The 15,598-nt window shown below is 41.5% G+C and overlaps 1 protein-coding gene across 4 annotated transcripts in view; it reads right to left on the bottom strand.

The window, feature by feature from the left end:
- SLC45A4 (solute carrier family 45 member 4) overlaps positions 1 to 15,598 on the bottom strand; it is an 86,890-nt gene that overhangs the window by 6,166 nt on the left and 65,126 nt on the right. For all 4 annotated transcript variants that reach the window (XM_076329023.1, XM_076329024.1, XM_076329025.1 and 1 more), the window contains exon 3: positions 954 to 1,142. In XM_076329023.1, coding sequence (XP_076185138.1) covers positions 954 to 1,142 — 189 coding nt within the window. The remainder of the gene's footprint in view (positions 1 to 953; positions 1,143 to 15,598) is intronic.

Here is a 15,598-nt window from a genome sequence, read left to right as displayed (position 1 = left end):
AATTGGTACCATGTGATAGCAATTCAAATAATTAATATTTATTGCTTGGGTAAATTAAAAAATCATAAGCTAAACGTCATTCATCTGAACAGTTTGTCCATTGCGGTTTGCAGAAAATTGAAACCCATCACATGGCACCCTAATCTGGCTTTAAAAAGCTAACATGCTGAGCCAAGGTAATGTTCCACTCATTTCCCTCAATTAGTAAAACTTTTTCACAATAGAGCTGCATCTAACCCAAAAAAAGAGAGCCAAGAGGATATTATTAGGTGCTAAGTTCCTTTCATTTGCATCAGTCCAACCATGATGTAAACATTTCCCCAAATGTACTTGCTGTCACCTCTCCTACACTAAATTTACAAAGAGATTGTAGATTGTAGATTAAGTTCGGTAGTAAACTATGTTCAAGGGAAACTATTTTTACCAGCTTTGATGGGGGCTCAGGAAAAATTATTTTCCCACATAGTTTTTGATAAACAAATATTAACTGTGTTCTGGACTTTTTCAATACCAGGTCTAAGAAAAGCACAAGAAAAAGTGAAAAGATAATTTTTGAAATAATGCTGGAAACAGGATGTGTTGCCAGATATGCATTAAAGGGAAAATGGATCACAACAGGAAACATTTCCCTGTGAACAGGTTGCTACAATTTTCCCATGTCAAGGATCGACCAAATTCGTCTCAGCGACTGCAAACATTATGCTGGCAACCATTGTATTAATAACACTGTACTAACAGTTACAGCTATGATTGCACAATGCTTAGTATAGCGCCGTAACTTTTGAATAAAACCATGCAAGATGGATAACTCAAATGCAGTGTTGCAGAGATTTCTAATGATTTTAACACTAAACATCAGTTAAATCAACCGCATATCATTATCTTCCTACATAAAAATCTTAAAGCAGATATGTTAGCAGGAGATATACGTAGGTGATTTCCTCATTATTTACCTATAACAGAGCCATTAAGGAAAAGTGCAACTCCAAAGAGGACACCAATGCAGAGAGCAAGAATGAAAGGCCGCCGGCGGCCCCAGCTCAGTGTGCAGCGGTCACTAGCCGAACCTATAAGTGGAGTGAAGATCAAGCCCAGGATAGGGCTAAGGAACCAAGTGAGGCTGTAGTATTGTTCAGGAAGACCTAAAACAAAGACAAAAATGATTTAAAGGTTATGTGGTACACACCAAGCATTTCACTTTATACATGAAATTTTGTTATACCTTTGAAAACTGTAAATTGATCAGTAATTTACCTACAGTAAATTCTCTCCCAAATGAACAACTCAGTTAAGGTTTCTTATCAATGGTTAAAAAAAACAGCTAAGGAAAGCACAGATCATATATCTTTCAAATACCTGGGCAATAAGAAGGTAACAATAGGTATATTTCAGCTACTGAAATAAAAGTTAAAAAAAAAAAAGATATCTCTAACAGTGGAATCACTAGTCTAGTGTGGTGGGTTGACCCTGGCTGGATGCCAGGTGCCCACCAAAGCCGCTCTATCACTCCCCCTCCTCAGCTGGACAGGGGAGAGAAAATATAACGAAAGGCTCGCGGGTCGAGATAAGGACAGGGAGAGATCACTCACCAATTACCGTCATGGGCAAAACAGGCTCGACTTGGGGAAAATTAATTTAATTTATTGCCAATCAAATCAGAGTAGGGCAATGAGAAAGAAAAACTAAATCTTAAAACACCTTCCCCCCACCCCTCCCTTCTTCCCAGGCTCAACTTCACTCCCGAATTCTCTGCCTCCTCCCCTCCAACGGCGCAGGGGGACGGGGAATGGGGGTTGTGGGCAGTTCATCACAATTTGTCTCTGCCGCTCCTTCTTCCTCAGGGGAGGACTCCTCACACTCTTCCCCTGCTCCAGCGTGGGGTCCCTCCCACGGGAGACAGTCCTCCACGAAATTCTCCAACGTGGGTCCTTGCCAAGGGCTGCAGGTCTTCACTAACTGCTCCAGCGCGGGTCCCTTCCACGGGGTGCAGTCCTTCAGGAACAGACTGCTCCAGCGTGGGTCCCCCACAGGGTCACAAGTCCTGCCAGCAAACCTGCTCCAGCGTGGGCTCCTCTCTCCATGGGTCCACAGGTCCTGCCAGGAGCCTGCTCCAGCGCAGGCTTCCCACAGGGTCACAGCCTCCTTTGGGCATCCACCTGCTCTGGCGTGGGGTCCTCCATGGGCTGCAGGTGGATATCTGCTCCACCATGGACCTCTATGGGCTGCAGGGGGACAGCCTGCCTCACCATGGTCTTCACCATGGGCTGCGGGGGAATCTCTGCTCTGGCGCCTGGAGCACCTCCTCCCCCTCCTTCTTCACTAACCTTGGTGTCTGCAGAGTTGTTTCTCTCACATATTCTCACTCCTCTCTCCAGCTGCAATTGCTGTTGCGCAGGTTTTTTTCCCCCTTCTTAAATATGTTATCCCAGAGGTGCTACCACCATCGCTGACTGGCTCAGCCTTGGCCCGCGGCAGGTCCGTCTTGGAGCCGGCTGGCCTTGGCTCTATGAGACACAAGGGAAGCTTCTAGCAGCTTCTCACAGAATCCACCCCTGTAGCCCCTGCACTACCAAAACCTTGCCATGCAAACCCAATACATCTAGATTAGTTACTACTGTCAAAAAAAAAAAAAAAAAAAAAAAAAAAAAAAATCACACTTTTGCTGAATTTTGCTGTGTGTGCCGAATTTTTTTTGATGGGGGTGTTCGTAGGGACGGCCTCTATGAAGAAGTAGCAGGCAAGGTCTGCTGTGTAGAAGCCCAATAGCTTTGTTGCATCCTCTATCCATTTGTGGACTATAAAAACAAAGATCTTTGGGACGCTTGGAAAGCAACCTGGTTATCGTATACACATATCCCCTTCTCAGCAAAACTTTTAACATTCAACAGGAGTTCAACATTATAGTGGCACTGTTCATCTAAGACCACCACCATAAAGAGCTACTAAAAATTTAATGGACTGAGAACGATGGACAGAATTGACTGTCATATGAAATGTCCCATTTCTACGCACAAAAATGTTTAGCTATAAAATTGAACAACGGACAATAAAAGAAAAAGCAATTATTCTTTAACCTTTAGAGAGCAGCTAAAGAGGCTTTCTTATCTCTACCATCCTTGCTTTTTTTTCAGAACTGAGGTGACTATTCACAGGATCAAATGGAAACAAATTGGATTTATTATGTAATATTTACCTAGGGAAAAAAACTTGTTACAAATAGTAATTTCTGGAGAAGGAAAGAAACCCCCAAAGCCCTGCTTTACACCTCTCCGGCATGGAGGAGCAACGGCCTGCAGGTGGCAGACTGGCCCAGAAGAGCAGCAACACGCGGGTCCTTGGAGATCGGTCTCCCTCTCAGCTTATCAGCACAGGTCAGGTAACCACTTTGACAAGTTGCTTAGCAAAGCATTGAAAACAATAAATTTCTTGCAGTCCAACTGATGCCAAGACTGAAAAACTCAGTGTCTTTACCCTAGGAAGGAAAACCATTTATTATTCAAAACCCCATGCTGTGTGTGTGAGTAGTATTCGACCTTTGCTGGTGAGATCAACCTGTACCTTATGTTCCCTGTGCAGTACGCTGAGGCATCCGTTACGAAGCTGGATTATACTGATCCCTGCCCAAAATAGCCTATGCTGCAAATTTGGAAGTCTAATCTCCTGCTGTTTAAAGTGCCATCAAATCTTGACTAGTGATGCTGACTTCTTCCATGGCATAAATCACATTTTTCCGAGACTGGTGCGCTCTGCAGTGATGCAGAAATATTACAGGAAAATAAGACATTTTTTGCCCACAACTTACCATAAATAATCAAATTCACCATCAGAATTCAAAATCCAGGTCTGAGGCCAAGGTCTATGTGATTTGACTCAACTTTGGCTAATGAACAAGCTAACGGTGACCGCTGCCTTCATGAGCACAGAGTTACTGGAAGAGCCTTGCTTCTTCTGAACCCGCACGACCTGCACTTTCGGCCCAAACGTGCCCATGAGTACTCTGCCCACAGGGAATGGGGAAAGCATCGTGGTTTAGCCATCTTTCCTTGCTACAGGCCTGTACCTGCAGCCAATACTCCACACAGGCATTTACCATACAACTATTGACTCCTTTTGCAGCAGGTTTTAGACCTCTACAACAGGGCTGCGTTTGTACAGATGGCACCTTGTTCACATCATGGTTCAAACCACTACCTCTTGCTTAGCTTTTCCAACTGTTTGGTGATGTCTTGGCTGACACAGAAGTTGTAGCTGAGACATACTTAGTAGGGAATGCTAGGATTTGGGGGGCATATTATGTTTAGAGGTCTTGTTCAGGAAATCACTGTTCCTCTAGATCCCAATCTGCAGTTGCACCACCCAGTTTCTCTTAATGAGCGCTACCCTCGTCATAGGTGCAAGTCAGCAAGCTAGTAATCCAAGTAAAAGTGCAGAGAAAACCTCCATCTACCTGTGGTTTTAACAGCCTTTTTAACTTCACCGAGTTCAACAGCCTTCCCAAGCAAGCAGGTTCAGGCATTGTGTGTTTAACTGGCACCTCACCTGCTCCAGGATGCTAATGCTTATCAATGCCTGAGCTGGCATATAGATGGGGGGGGGTCTGCTTCAAAAAAAACTAACGATGGGAAAGAGGAAACATTTAGTTCAAGGCAAGCAAAACTAAATGGTAGGCAGGTTATGATTCATTTAAGGTGAATGATTTTTCTGCAGGACACGGAAGAAATGGCAACGTGTAAATACCCATCCCCATTTGCCTCCACAGAGCCATCCTGCTGAGCAGCAGTTATGCAGAGGTTGCTATTGTGTGATGCCAACTCACTGCAGTGAGTCTGTTTTAAACAGTTAGAAGCTATAGCTTAACCAACGTCACTGATCTTTATTGTAGCGATCATCAACATCTGAAATAATTTGATGTCATATCACTGCACGAGGGCTGTATGTTGAGAACAGAAGTTTCTTTTCTGAATTATGTTGTGACTTGTGAATTATAAGCTGGGACATCTCAATCGAGCTCATCCATCAGTAAACACTTGAGAGACGCAGGGAAGGTTTTGCAGTAAATCGTACAGTTGCTTTAAATAAACACAGGGGATGAAGGCTAGCAAGAGCTCCGTTACTAGAGTTACAAGCATTATCCTGTCTTATACAAATAAACAACCTTAAGTAAATAGATATAAAGAAAATGGGTACAATTAAGAGACTCTCTTAATATTCCAACATCCATTGAGACAACCAACTCATTTTAATGGAGACTATGAGCAGAAACAACAAGGAAATGCTAGTACAGCAGGGACAAGCAATAGGAGTGTATATCCAGGGACACCGGGGGGCTTGCACAGATCACTGTCCCTCTGTCCTTGGGGCCACCACTTTGTCTGTCTCCAGTCTACAACGGTACTTCTCTGTGGTGTATACAAATTTCAGTAAAAAAAGTTCTGGAAACACTTAATCCATTCGAAATGATGACTTCTGCAGAGAATTAAAACCTGTTTACAAATATTTTTCCTTCAACTGTAAAAACTGCACATTTCCAAATTGGAAAGATAGGGATTTTTTTATGCTTTATAGCCACAGTTAACCAACTGTCATAAAAATGTCCTAAGATTTTTAATAAACACAGTGATTTTACTGCCAGCATTACTTTGACTTCAGTACTTTCAAGGTCAACTTTGCATGTAATAACTCAAAATCAGACTAAGGCCTCCATTCTGGTTTGATTTTACAGGCCAGTTAAAGAAAGGAAAAAAGGGTTTTTACCCAACCTCTGTCACATGCCTACAATTAGGGAGTCTTATCTTTCCATGTATGAGTCAGAGGAGAGAGACTGAAATGCTTTCTTGAGAAGGTGCTTTTTTTTTTTCCCACTGATTGAAAAGGGTGATCTTCCTACCATCTAAGCATTATAAATAAAAGCCTAAATCCAAATATTTACATTGAAAATAGCTTACTTTGCAAAAGACATGAACCTCAATGATTTCAGAACGGAGCTAGGGATGTAGCTTTTATGGAAGGGTAAAAAGGACACTTAAAAACCCAAGAAAATTATGTTTGGAGATCCTTCTTTAGACAAACCACTTAAGATTTTTTTTTTTTAATTGAACTACTCTTTAGCAGCCAAAATACCTATCTTTAGAAAAAGAGGCCATGATAAAAATCTATACAAGAATTAATAGCCCCATGCCAAGAAAAATGGAAGAATTTCTAAAAAGCTTTCAGTGCTCCTCCAAGTAAACAGGAAAGGGATAACTTTCAAGTGAAACACGAGCAATTCCCACAGATTGTATAATGGTAGGAACCATCAACTTCAACACAACCTGCTTCTTCTCTGGCTGGAGAAGTCATGCTATAGGACTGCTTCCATAACCTAAGTGGCAGGGCTCTTATAAATTGCATTCCAAGTGTAAGCTAGCAGTTTATAAAATCATCATATGTGTTTTATATACAGTCATGCAGAATTCAAAATAGTTATCATTTATTAAGTGAATTGTATAACTTTTCTTTATCATAAGTATGTAAACAATGATATCGTCACATTAGAATTTAGTTGGTTACTCAAGTGGAAAACTACTGAGTGGGGTTAGAGAAGATTCCTGGTGGGAAGCTGGTGCACGTGCAAGCTAAAACGAAACAGCACAGGAAAAATTAATTTTCTGATGGGAGAATTCCCTCCTGAACCTGTCTGACGGACAGCAGACTCCTCACCTGAACGATGTACGGGCAGGCAAACAGAGCAATCATTTTAGCAATGGGTAGTACAGTTAGTTACTCAAAGCTTCCTTTTGAATTTGCTTTCTGTATCTTAAAGTTGAGATGTGTTATTGATAAGCCGTAGTCTACCCAGTGAACCAAAACTCAGCAAGACAACAGTTCTGGTGCCTGGAAGAGCCTTCTCTCTCTGTATAGATTTAGTTGTCACCTCCGATGTCTGCACTCAGCACTGTTGCTGGAAAAGTCAGACTCTTGTAAAGCTCAAAGCCATGTTCTACCATGGGTCTTCCAGGAAAGAGCTTTCCGACGCACTGAGCACTATCTCCACAGTCCCATGAAGCAAGGCTTCAAAATACACCTTGTAGGTGATGTTCTTAAAATTCATGCTTCATTCTGGCAGAGCCTACAGGACCTTCATCATAATTTCAACAGTAGGTTTGCTTTAGCGCTAGACATTTTCATATAAATGAGAAACTTCCAGACAGACAAGGAGAACTCCAACCCCAAAATACTTCTTTCCCTTAAAAGAAGCTGTTCTGGTTTTAGTATCTTGAATGTCTGCATACGTGATATGCGTATTTAGGTTGGCGTGCATGATTTGGCAGTAGAAGCAAAATAAATAAGACAAGTGAAAATTGAAATACTTAAGAGAGAGTGTGTATATGTATGTGTATATATATATTTAAAAAAATACAAGTTTTCCAAATGTTTGCTGCCTCACAACAAGAATGAGCTCCAATAATAAAACTTTATAGATACTATGTCTGTGAAGGGCACCAAACAGTCAAGGAAGATAATTACATAGCCTAATGGTTCCTTTCTCTGTATATATATGGTGCTATATCTACACAACTTGACCATATTTTAAAATGGGAAGACAGTTAAGAAGGCATCCAAGCCAGGACAAGATGACAACGAGCAGAAACGAAAAGATGAAGGGAATATTTTGATGCCAAGAAGTTCCTTCTGATACCCCCATCTAGTGGCAAGGACTCAGATGCAGCATGTATTTTAAATAAACTTGGTTACGGTGATGTGCCCAGCCAGCAGCCCTGCAGCATCCAGCCTCTCACGTGCAGAACAGATGTACGGATGCTAGCTTTGACTAGATTTCCAGGCAATACCACACAGCAAGCTTGTCATCCATATGACTACCTCGCCACAACCTCTTACAGCCAAATGTAAAATGTCCCAACCGCTGAGAGCTCCTATACCCACCTGGAACAGGCTATAACTAGGCTGGGACCGATTTTGTGTGGCCAAGAGAAGTATCACGCAGCAAATACTTTACCAGAGGCTGCCGAGACTCACATGCGAACTCGAAGGCCAAAGCAGCTGCATCCCATTACCAGTTTAATGCTATTCCTTTATTTTGTCTGTAATTTTCCACCGCCATGCTTGCCTTGCCAGATAGCAGCTCTAACAGCGAACCGCCATCCAACTTGGAAAAGTAACCTGGTGGCCTCTGGAGGATAATAACTGGAGGATTATTATTTAGCCTTTTACTGACAGCTAATCTGAGGAAACACCGAGGAGGAAAAAACCATATTGGATAAACAAGGTTAGTATTTGTGCCGTGAACTGAATCTGGAGCAGGTCACAAGGCAGACTCCGAAGTCTCATACAAATCAGTGAGAAAAAGAGCAAAACACAACAACAGCTTCTGTTAGCAGTGACGACTGCCACTGAGACCCTTGTAATATGGCATTTCCCAGCCAGCTACAAACAAACAGGACACTGGCTTCTAGTAAATAAGGGTTTGTTTTTTCCCAGACAAAAAAAGTGCCCAACAATAGTGGGACCAGCACTGCTCACGGTTCACAGGAAATGCTCACTGTGTCACCATCAGTCTAAGGGCTGCGTGAGGTCACGAGTTACATGGAAGAAAGATTAAGTCACATGCAGCAGTTTCTATTCAAAACCTCTTTTTGATAAGTTCTATTGGGGGAAAAATAGTTCTTTATAAGCTTAACAATAAGATCTGATATGGGAATAGGATGCTAGGCTCCTATTTTCATTTGTCAGAAATCATCACCTAGAGACTTGTTTATACTCTTAAAGTAAACACCATACAAATTCCTGAACATAAGCAGCTGTCATGCCCTGCAAATATTTTGTATTCTGCAATTTCATCCCTGTATAAAATACTGTGTGCTGCTAAAAATATTTTACATTGATCTGTTTAAAATGCATTGCTTATACAAGCTGCTTTGTTTAGACTATATTTTTAAAGAGAGTAGCAAGCAAAACCAATGCTTGTCAAAAAGCTGTGAAAAAGTTAGAACCCCAGTACCTGCTCTACATCTTGTTACAACAGAATCGTAGAAACCACCGCAAACTCAAGCATTTTAGCTTTGGAGCGTCTATATGAGGAACAGGGATTTCAGAATGCAGCTGCAATAATTTCATAAATGCACCCCGATATCCACTCCCTTATATTTAAAATAAAAATACAGAGATGCCACACTTTTGGGTCCCCCAAAGAAACTGCAAACAAGCTGCATGCCTATTTTGACAACTATATCACCATGAAACTTCAACCACAAATCCTTTTGCTTCTTGCTCTCTCCCTTCAGATTTTAGGGCTTCCAATAGCTTAGAGCTCGTGTGGGAGACTGAGCTGCCAAAAAAACCATATCTGAGCCAATATACATTGAACCAATGCACTGGAATAGGCTTGACTGGTGGTCTGAGCACTATTGCAGTACAGCCAGCACTTGTACATTGAGTTTATTACACCCATGAGAAACCACCTTCTAACTTCTGGATTGAAATAGGAAGTCTGACCAACAGGGAAGGGGTATGAAAAAGCACAGTAATTCCTCCTGGTGCCCATTACCATGATTTGAGCAGCTTCCAAATGTGGGAGTGCAAGCTTTTAAGAAGGAAATAATTTTAAGTACTACTTGAAATCAGAGTCTGATATCATATGAGATGAGAGCACCTCTAATTTGCACCCCTAATGCTACATCTTACGGCTGCTGGTGTGAGAAGAAATGAAGCCCAATACTGGACTTCATTTTTATGTGAAAATTTTGCTCTTCATCAAATTACGCCTGCCCAGCCTCTATGATAAGATGACACTTGCTCAAGCCAAGTGCTTGTTCAGAAGCCACTCTTAACAAGCTGCAAATTGCACAACAATACTGGAGGAAAATTATACTGACCAGTATGTGTGACCATTTTGGTTGCAAGCACGCAGGTAGAACAACTCAGAACAAAATCAGTACTATGAGGTTTTCAATTGCTGCTAGCTTTCTACATAAAAATGATAGCCTATCAAGTTGTCAGGCATCTTTATTTGTTCAGTGTCTCAGAAATGACCTATTGCAATAAACACCACATAAAATAGGAGCAATATCAACACTGTGGCTTAAATCTTCACACTGGTAAAATTCACATCCTGAAACTCTTCTTGTGCCTGTCAAGTAAGAGCTCTTCTGCTTGGCCTGCAACATTCACGAGCTGTCAGCACATTTTATGCATCTTATAGGCAGGAGTACGTGCACTCTGCAATCTGAACATACTTTTCTGGAACACAAACTATCACCCAGTTGCAAGAAGTCTGTCCTCTCCTTCCCCTTGTCAGCAGGGATGTCTGTCTGCACAATGGCTGGGAGTGCTGGGCTCTCGGCCTCACTCAGCTGGTCTGTTATTGCTCTGGATGATATGAAGCGAGGATAGGGCTGCCTCTTCAGTGCGAATGAGGAATCAGTTGTGGGACACGAAAGTGGAGGGATAAAGCACGATTCCCCCATTTGGATGGGGTTATTAGCACTGAAGGGAGTGATAATCAAGAGAACAAATATTTAATAGGAACATTACAAGGACATAAAAAGCACGGTACTTCCAAGGACCTATATCCAAGGGCAAAATGCAGAAAATTCTTTCCAAAGCTACCAGCAAAAGTCAGCTGCAGCCCACCCTGAACGCATCGGGAAAAATCCACGGGACCGAAGAGACACTTTGCAGGGGAGAGGGCTGGAGCACTGTCTGTCTTCCTCCTCCAGGACGGGGATCCGCTACCTGCATTGCTGTGACACCCAAAACTTTCACAGCAGATTCATGCCTTTAAAATGCACCTACATTTCTGCTTTAGTCACTCCCAGTCATAAGGACAAGATTATAGATGAAAGCTGGATCTAGATTTGAGATATATGAACAATTAATAGGAATATTAAAAGGATGAAATTAGGTTAGAGATGCTGGAAAAACTGTCCAACATTTCCTTAAAACTTGCATGTCAAATTTTAAATTTCTTTAGTAGTTGGATGCAAACAAGTCACACTTTTACAGCAGAAACAAATTCTAAAAATTTGGAAACTATTACAACTATTACATGCCATGCCTACAACTAGACTAGAGCCACCCATTTTGAAAGAACAACAACTAAACCGGTAATAATACAATGCTCTTGCTCTCCAACACTTCAGTACAGAACTACTAGTGCGGTGTTTCACATACAGAGTCCTGGAGATGTTTTTAAGCTGTAGAAGAGTAATATCCCCTTCTGGCAAAGCTATTCTGCCTTTCGGTACAGCAATAGCTTTTGAAATTACCCATGCAATAGCATGCCAGCAGCAACCATGTTGGGTTAAATAACACTTGTGAAAAAATGGAATTAAGGAAATAAGTGACAGGCCTCTTAAAGGATTTCATCATCCAGTTTTCCCATTTTCTGTCTCAGCTCAATTATTGCTTCTCAACCTCCTACAACTGTCCTCCCCTTCTCATATTTGGCAACCGTGGGAGTCATCAGTGTTTCATTAAGCTCTGCTGCTACACTGCCACTCTGCCAAAGTTGTAGAAAGGTTTATGTGGCTTCCCTGACAATTTCTAGTTTATAACCCAGTTTTATGGTGCTGTGTCAGGAAGGAGAAGCATATGTTAAGAGAAGTGAGCCAAAGGTATGTGTGGAAGGGGGAAAGGGGAAGCAAAAGCCTGAGAACAGCTGAGGTCTGAGGCGTTGGAGAAAGAACACACACACTGATCTGCAGACAGGGAAATAGCTTTCCTTTTAGCGTGATCACAAATGCTGTCATGTAATGCTTTTAAAGATTTAATTATTTATTTTTAAGTTTCTAACCCTCCTACTAACCTACTTCCACAGGAGTAACCTGTAGTAATTCAGGTTGAAGATTATTTCGAGCTTACTGCCCTTATAGCAACCCAGCTTTCTACTTCCTCATCCAATATATCAAACAATTGCTAATAGACATATATGCCAGTATTAGCTACTCCTGCTGCTGCTGAAGAGGAGGAATCAGAGGCAACACATATGACATGCCTTGCTCAGGGAAAGACCAAAGAATCAATTGCTGTTGTAGATTTTTTTATTATAGTAAAAATGCTTAGCAATTCCTATATGTTCTGCAGAATGACATCTTTACCAAAATGATGGTATTTATTCTTGCCAGGGTATGTTCAGACCAGTGAAAAGTGCCAGGTTTACTTAAGCCAGAAGCGGAACCTTTTATACTCGAACATTGCCAGTGCCAAACAAGCTTTCTTCATGCTGCAGCAGGTAATTAAGCTCCAGAGAGGGCAAGGAAATGCAACGTTGCCAAGAGCTCCTATCGACTGCTGAAACTGATTCACTGGAGTTTGCTAGATTATCTGTGCTGTTCTTTTTGGCTCTTGGGAAACTTGTTTTTAACTCTTCTTCCTCTCTCCTTATTAACCAATATTTAGAAATATATCATTTTGACACTAATAAGAAATTTGCATCACAGTGTTTAACAAGCTGAAATTGAATATAGATTAAATCTGATGCAACTTCCAGTGTGCTGAACCAGCAGTAATAAAAAAAAAATCCTTTTAACCTCCACTGAAGAGCAGTTTTAAGGACATAACAAAGGTGTTTACTTCAAATAAAAAAGCTGAGAACTTTCTTCACGGTCCCAGAAAAGCGTAAGTTGTATTCAACCATACATATATATTGGTATAACCACCCGAGGCTAACTTCACAATGTCAGTGTATTTATTCCCAGGCTGCAAACGCCGTCTCCTGTTGCTGGCCAATTAAGCAACCTGCAGATACAGAAAGACTCAATGGTCACACACAACTTTGCTAGCATCCATTTCCCATCGCTCACAAGCGTCTAAATGTATGCAGACATGTATATGAATGCAGCAATCAATAAATTGTTTTGCCACACTAATCCTTCCCTCGCCTTTACGGGACTGTAATTAAAATGCATCAGCTGTACATGATGCCCCACTTTGACTCCACGCGCATTACGTAACACTGCAGCACTTCACTGCTCTGTCTCACTGCAAGATCAGACATCAATTACAGTGACATGTGTTGCCTGAAGATATGCAGCATCCCAGTTTATCCAAAGCTCAATAGGGTTTTTCGTCACCACTTCTAGAATATTGGCAAATTTATAAACAAAGGCACATTGGCTCAAACGCACTTTAAAATTCCCAAACTCAAGAGACTCTTACATATACAATAGAAAATCTTTCAGCACCAACTTGCAAGCCTGTTCTGTTAATCAACAGTGGAGCTTTTGTTGCAGCGATTAACACATTAATACCCTGGAATATGACCGTCTACTTACACAGCTGAACCAAATCCTAACCAAAAACTGGTGTTAACACCAATTTTTTCCTCCAAGTAGAGCCAAACCTGAACTGTTAACTCTGAAATCCGTGTTCGACCCAGACTGAACTGACCCTCTCCCACCCCCTCAAAAAATCTGGTTAAACAACTTTTCTGTTCTGCTTAAGAACAAGTTTTCAATTAAAATCATACTTGCTTAATGGGGGCCTATTCAATATGGGGCTGCTCGTAGCTGGGAGGGAGCTGCCCAGCAGCATCACAAGGCAGCAGTAGGTGCAGCCTGAGCCCTTGCTTGGGTGCTCTGGTCCTGTGCTGCTCTGCAGTGCAAGGATTTTGTGTCTAAGGGAAGCTTCGACTACCCTTCTGCACTGCTCTAACCAGACCTCAAGGGAAAGTAGAAGCATGATTAACATAACTAAGCAAGGGCAAGATGAAGAGCATGGCTAGGGCATCCCAAATTTATGAGACTCACTCAGAGTTAAGACTTTTAAAATACTATTCTAGCAAAGGAAACACTGGGCTGGAAGGCATCACCTAGATATTAAACTCCCATTCACTGCAGCAGAAGTTTACTCCTGATGTGTCCGTTCTACCCACCAACCCCCAAGCCCTAGGAAACCATACAGGATCTGGTTCACACTGCCAAACAAATGGCTGGCAGATAGTTAGCCCAGGGTGGCATCTGGTCAGCGTATCCAGGAACAGAACTTGAAAAAGGGAGGCAAACAGACTTGAAGGTAGCCAAAAAAGTATTTTTTGTTGAGCAGTCAGCCAGGCAGAGTATGGTCAGCACATTCATGCCCTTGAATTGCAAGCAGCAAAGAAAACAGTTCATTTCCAGCCTCAAGTTGCATTTATTAGAAAATATAGTAAGTGTACAGCAGAGTTAAACACAAGGAGCTCGTCTTTGCACATTGATAGAAATCAGCCTCTTCTCCCCCAGTTTTTAGGCTTGACTGCACGCTTGGAAGCCACGTGAAAGTGGTGACTCAAGGTGGTTTTTGGCCCACGTCCCCCTGCAGGTACCATCTGAGAACCTTCATCTTCTTGGGGATTACTGACCAGACAGTTGATCTCTAAATTTCAGCTGGCATCACATTTGCATAGTGCTTTTAAGGGTCAGTAAACGGTACAGGCAGCTCCTTCTATAATTACCCTAGCTGACTTAAAGCAAAACGAATATAATAGCTAATAAACATTATAGGTACCTCATATAAACTCCATATTCTAAAAGCCATTTTTCCAGCTAGAAATGCCCAAACTATTCAGAGGGGAAGAAAGCTGAATTGATTCTACCTACAGTCTTTAGGCCATTCATGACGTCTCAAAGTGCTTTACTCCCCTTCTTTTCAATATGCAAAGCCTCCCAAAAAGCCACCATTCCCATAACAGACTTTCAAAAAGTGTATTGTTAATTGTTACTACACTGCAAAAATCAACCTCCTGGCCTTTCTAAAGTCTTTGGGACTATAGGTTTGTTTAGGATTGGAATAAACACCCTGCCTGCAGTCATTTTTGTCACAACTGTGCTACTGGGAAGCCCTACCAGCTAAAAGTCAGCAAAGAACAGTAACACTGCATTCACTTTTAAATTATTTGCTATTTTAAAAATGTTGCTGAATTATACATAAACACACTGATTCTTCTAACTCATTATTCACTGTTTTCTTTAAAAAAACAGGACTTTTGAAAATAACCCATACTAAGCTCCTAAAGAGAAACTGCGTTTCTCTACGCAGTTGCCTTTATTGAGGTTAATTCCTCATGTGGCTATATCAAGCAAAACATAAATCCTCTTAGTGCTTTTCCTATTTGCTTTGACAAATTAACTGCAGGTTGTAGTTTGCAGGCATGGTTTTCCACATAGATCATTGCTCCAGGAAAAACACTGCAGTTCACCAGTTGTTTTAACAATCTCTAGACACACGAATGGTAAGAGGACTACCACACAGATAATTTTAACCGAGGGTTCCCCCCCCACCAAAAAAAACGGTGGTCTTCCTCTATAGCTATTCATGCCAGCAACTGCCTGCCTTGTGGGTAAAGCATTATAGAAAACCATCCTCTGAGATGAAATTATGGGGGTGATTAAAAAGATGGTGTTAGTGTTTATGTAGCCTGCCTCAAACTTTCAAACTTTCCTACACACGTTCTTCTATAAACTTGTATGTTTTGGCTTGAACATTAACTTACATGAAACACGTTCTACACGCATACCAGAGAGATTTGAGAGCAGAGCTGCTTTCATATTGAAGTCTTCTAAACTCTAGCTATATAAAAATATTGATCTTAGTATTTTGAGCTTGCAGGGTCATAGTACAAAGT

The sequence above is a fragment of the Aptenodytes patagonicus genome, chromosome 2, assembly GCF_965638725.1.
Source record: "Aptenodytes patagonicus chromosome 2, bAptPat1.pri.cur, whole genome shotgun sequence".
Lineage (NCBI taxonomy): Eukaryota > Metazoa > Chordata > Aves > Sphenisciformes > Spheniscidae > Aptenodytes > Aptenodytes patagonicus.
This window is presented reverse-complemented; position numbering and strand designations above follow the sequence as displayed.